The 5099-nt window shown below is 38.4% G+C and overlaps 1 protein-coding gene across 1 annotated transcript in view; it reads right to left on the minus strand.

The window, feature by feature from the left end:
• Positions 1-2274: 2274 nt before the first annotated feature.
• The window catches only part of THUMPD3 (THUMP domain containing 3), a gene marked incomplete at its 5' end in the record, with an annotated part of 4579 nt that continues 1754 nt past the window's right edge, over positions 2275-5099 (minus strand). The window contains 6 exons of the mRNA XM_010083523.1: positions 2275-2509; positions 2786-2909; positions 3146-3256; positions 3434-3549; positions 3962-4031; positions 4442-4572. Coding sequence (XP_010081825.1) covers positions 2378-2509; positions 2786-2909; positions 3146-3256; positions 3434-3549; positions 3962-4031; positions 4442-4572 — 684 coding nt within the window. The remainder of the gene's footprint in view (positions 2510-2785; positions 2910-3145; positions 3257-3433; positions 3550-3961; positions 4032-4441; positions 4573-5099) is intronic.

The raw sequence follows: 5099 nt of genomic DNA on the forward strand, positions 1-5099 counted from the left end.
CAGCCCCCTGACAGGAACGGTCCCTCAGGGGCGGCGGGAGCGCTCCGGGCTGATTCCAGCCTCCCTGGAAGAATTTGTAAGCCTCCACAGCAGGTGTTTTGCTTTTTCAAATGTGTAAGATAGCCTACAAGGCGGTTTAGCGTGTTTTTTTCCTCATAGAATTTTTTTTTTTAACTTGTAGGTCCAGCTTTTATAATACTTAACGTTCTGCAGCAAGATTTAGATGAAGGGCGGCCCTTTCATGAGGGAGAAGTATGTAAAGCGGTTGAGAATGACACAAGAGGAGCCATCATCTGTCAGCTAATTTTTTTTTTTCCAGTGCAATGTGTAGGAACTGTGGGGGAGGCGTGCTGGCCCGCGTTCGAAAGAAGTCGCTGCCCCTGCTTCCCTTCTGTGAGAGCAAAATGGTGAATTCACATTGTGAAGGGGTGTATATTTCAGATATTTACTGACACAGTTAAGAAACTAAACAGCATTGTGGGAACACACAGCATGAGGCTGATGCTCTTAGCTGAAATAAACCCTGTTATTCCTCAGTGTCTAGCACTAATCTTCCATAAAACCAGAAGTGTAATCTTTAAGAGAAGCCGCTTTAAATTGTACCACTTGGCGCACAAATTTACAAGAGAGCAGAGATATACATACATCACTGTACATCCTCCCAGTCCTACATTCTTTAATTATTTCAAACTGTTTCCTATGAAATATGACACAATTATGTGAGGCTGTATATTTTAGTGTGACTAGTATTGAGAATAAAATAGAAATTCACTGCAGCAGTCAATAATCATAGTTCCCCTCCCCTGCTGTTAGATAAAGCCTACTTTCCTAAGTCACATCAATGTGAATTGAATCAAGTTCATGTTAGCTGTGGTTTAAAAAACAAAACATGACCCTGTCACCTACAGGCCAAAAGTGATGACTGGCATTTTACTAATCTCATTCTAATCTTGAACTCAAGGGGAAAAGTACTTCAAAATGCAAACTAGAAGTCTTAAAATGTTACTGTGCTTGGGTCTTCCTTTAAAAAAAAGATACAACAATAAGAAACCACCAAGGTGTTAATGCATTTTAAGGATGTAACATGTCCAAGTTAAGCTGTCAAGCTCACTAGAGCAGGGGTATGTAGATAGCCACCTCATGCAACGACTGTGCGTCACACCTCGGCGCTGTCACAGAAACCATGCAGCGTGGGAAAGAATTAAATGGATGCTGGGGGCACTGGTTAATCCAGAAAGACAATTGTGTAGTAAATAAAAGGCTGCATTATGCTTTACTGGACATGGACCAGAAAAAGAATACAATGAATAATTATCTACTATGCAAAATTTCAAAAACTTTAATACTCGTTAATTCACCTTTAAACACTTGCACATACTTAACATGAATACAATTCAATGAAAATGGTGGATTAGTAACTAGTGTTTTCAGCCTCTGAGGCTTGAGAAGTCACACTACATTCACAGAAGAAAAAATATTTGCAACTTCAAGTTATTCAACAGGTTAATATATTTCTGTAAATATTGTGGCACAGCTACAGCAGTTAAATCACCCAACAAATTTAAACATATTGCCACCTCGATGAGTCTACTGTAGACACTGAAAACATGAACTTTTAAATATAATTGCTAAAAGCATCCCTGTTCTCAAATAGTAACTACAGACAGTTTGCTAAGGCTGTGTGTTATCCCTCACCCACAGCAGTGGTACTTTAAAACACAGACATTTACTAATAATTAGCACTAAGCTGAGGTACCAGGTAAGAAAGACAGTAGCATCGGCATACTGTTTAGTAATTGGCATTTGCTTATCAGACCATAAAAAGCAGATACGGTTTATTATCTTAGTTTACATTTGGACAATGGTATTAATTAGAAAACTTAAATTTGGCAAAATCCTACATTAAGAGATACAATCTCTAAACCCTTCAAGATGACAGTCTAAGTAGTCCCGTTAGTCATTTTAAGATACATTTACCATTTCTACAGTTTGGGAAATAAATTCACTGTTACCTCCAAAGCTGCCTCCATGTGTTCTCTACTATAAGCAGAAGAAATAAACATTTAACTGAAAAACAAAATGGACATGGTAGAGAAGACTCAGGCAAAGAAAAGCATTACTAATTCCACTACTGAATTCCAGTTTGGGTGGCAGGGAGGAAAGAGGTGATTTAAGTAACAAGGTTTCAGAATACAGAGTACAGCTGGTAGCTCTCAAGCTGATCCCTGGTTTAATATTCATGTTACACAATTTCTACATAGGTTGTTTGTTTTTTTTTTTCCTTCTCAGGAATTGACAGACCTATGCTCTCAGGCACCTCCTTTACCAGACTGCTTCTCAACAAATTCTGGAGGTGTCTTGTCTTCTTCCACGCGGGTTACCAGAATGATCTTTTTTCTTCTGCTCTTTCCCAGGTGCGTCTCAGAAGATACACTGCAGCATGCAGTCCCCCTACGTTCACCCACACTGTCTGACCTTTGCGCCAGATGTGTCCCATTCGTGACAAAGCCTACAGTCCAAAAAAAAAAAAAAAAAAAACCAGCCAGAAAGTGGTGGTGGCTTCAAGGTAAGATAAGGTTAAATTTGCTTTAGAAATTATTTTTTTATTATTCTAAATCACATCTGGTGTCAACATCAAATGACTCTTCAGGTCCCAAACTGTGTTTAAATGTTACTAATTATTGCTCTAAAACCAGATCATCTTCTGTAATTAAGTCAGCTTACAATTTCTCTCTCAATATATTTTCCTGTGTAAATAGGTTTGATTTTCTCTCACAGAACATACCTTGGCAAAGCATTTCTTGTCCTGTGTAAGCAGCGCAGCCCTGCCTGTCCCCGGTGTGCAGATCCGACCCATCTCCATAAGGCACGCTGGATAGAGATCCCAGTTCTTCTTCTTTGACCCTATCCTGCAAAATAAATGAAGACCCCCTTTGTGATTGTCGAAAAACAGTTAACTGTTATTGGTCTTTCATACGTGGATTAGCTCATGCAGAATCACGTTTACTATTAATTTCAACCTGCATTTTTAATATAGACATAAATACTTCTTAATTAGGCCCAGCTGAGTAACTGACTAGGAGAACCCTAACCCCAGACAGGCAAGCACACGCAGTAGCGGCAGTTAAGCACAGTGACACCTCACCTCTTTCCAAACGGCATGTCTGTCACAATAATGTCCACAGAACCAGTGCGCAAAGGGAGATTGCAAATATCCCACTGAATGATGTCTAAGGGGATGCCCGAGGAAGTACTGCTGCAAGTGCAAAGACGTTTATCTCAGACATGGTTTACCGAGAATATTTTTAAACTGAGATCTCCAACATTAACAAAAGAATAAATATGAAAATATGAACAAGACAGTCAAATGCATCAATGCAAAATGTATTCCTTTACATACAATACTGCAGAAAATTACTTGTACTCTTCTCACCTTTCCTTGTTCTCATTTTTCTTTAGTAAAGAACTGATGTTGTTTGCTGCTCTCTTTACAGCTTGTGGGTTGTTATCACCAGCAATGTGGTAGCAGCTAGGCCATTCTGAAGCTCCCTGGGAGAAAATATTGATAATAAGCAACATTAGCATCAACACTGTTTAATTTAAAAGAAAAAAAAAAACAAAACAAAACAACAAACACGAAAGCAAACAAGCAGAAAAATTACTCAAATATGACAATAAAACAAAGCCACTGGAAGTGGACGTCAATGATTTTAAACTTCTGTAAGAGATACCTGTTATAGCTACTATGCATCTTAAAAGCTCAAAATACTTTGGGATTTTGTTCCTTCCTGCTGTAGTTTTGGGAGGGTAAATTAGGTCATTTAGAAAAACATATTTGTATCTGTTTAGGAGTTGCCGAGATACTTTTGGAGTTGGCTATTCAGTTATTACCAAGAAAATGTACTATTCAGTTGCAGACACTGTCAAGTTTTATGAAGTTAAAAAATAAAGGAAGAATCACCTCTATTGGTATTGCACCTGTGCCACACATAGGATCAACTATGATATCTGTTGGCTGTGGGTTACAGAGTCTGAGGAACAGAAAAAAGATATGGTGAGAAAGGTCCTAAAAACTTGAATTTCTGTAAGGAAGGAAGACTGAACTATTTTAATCACTCTGATTCTACCCTTCTAACAAAAGGGTTATTATGATTATTTTTTCCATTCAATGATTAGCATTGTATAAACAGCAACAGTGAAATGCTTTCAAGAATGTGACACAGTAATTTGAAAACTGGCTAATGGATCACAGCAAATGTTTACTTAGCTGGAAAGCACCCACTTAATTACAAAGCACACTGTTTCAGCAACTCTGCCTTTTTTGTTTTTAAGAATTAACAGAAATGGCTTTTGAAGGAGTAGTGGGGGGGATAAAGGATCTAATTTCTGAAATAAAATGACTTGTTAACAGAGTAATATAAAACTATGCAAACGCACTGACCTAAGCATGCCATAAGCGAGAGTGGAACGAAGGGTTGTGGGTCCAAAATGGGTAATATTTCTTCTGTGAAGGCTCTCTTCAGTTAACGCAATGCCCACAACTACTTCATTATTGTGAATATTCAGAAGAACCTAAAAAAGAACTTGAGTACTAAATGTCAGGAGCAACAGAAGTTTTCCATAGTACACCTGATAAATATTTATGAGAATCCTAGCTGTAACTTAAAAAACAGGAAATACGTAGAAAAAAGCATTCTTGTCAGAAAAGCACTGCACCATTTGTAATGGCGACAGTGGACGAAATCCAGGACAGCATTCACACATTCTCTCATTCACACGGAATCTTTTACATGAGACTTCAAAAATACTATAACCGTTATGCTGATTTTTTAGAAGTTTTGTTCTATAAGCATGGGGGAGAAGTCAGGTAAGTCCTGCAAGTTACAGAAAAGCATTTGCAAAGCAGGAGTAAAAAAATCATATTCCTGGTCCCCTCCACCATATGAATTTGGAAAGTGATGAACTTATTATAGGACCGTGGGCCAGCCCTGATAAGACCTGCAGAAAAAACTTATTTTTTCTGCCCCTCAAAGATGGTGGTGCCGCACCACTGGTGGTCCATGTCTGTTGGATGTCCTTTCCACATCTCTCCTTTCCCT

Source organism: Pterocles gutturalis, unplaced genomic scaffold (assembly GCF_000699245.1).
Source record: "Pterocles gutturalis isolate BGI_N339 unplaced genomic scaffold, ASM69924v1 scaffold49635, whole genome shotgun sequence".
Lineage (NCBI taxonomy): Eukaryota > Metazoa > Chordata > Aves > Pterocliformes > Pteroclidae > Pterocles > Pterocles gutturalis.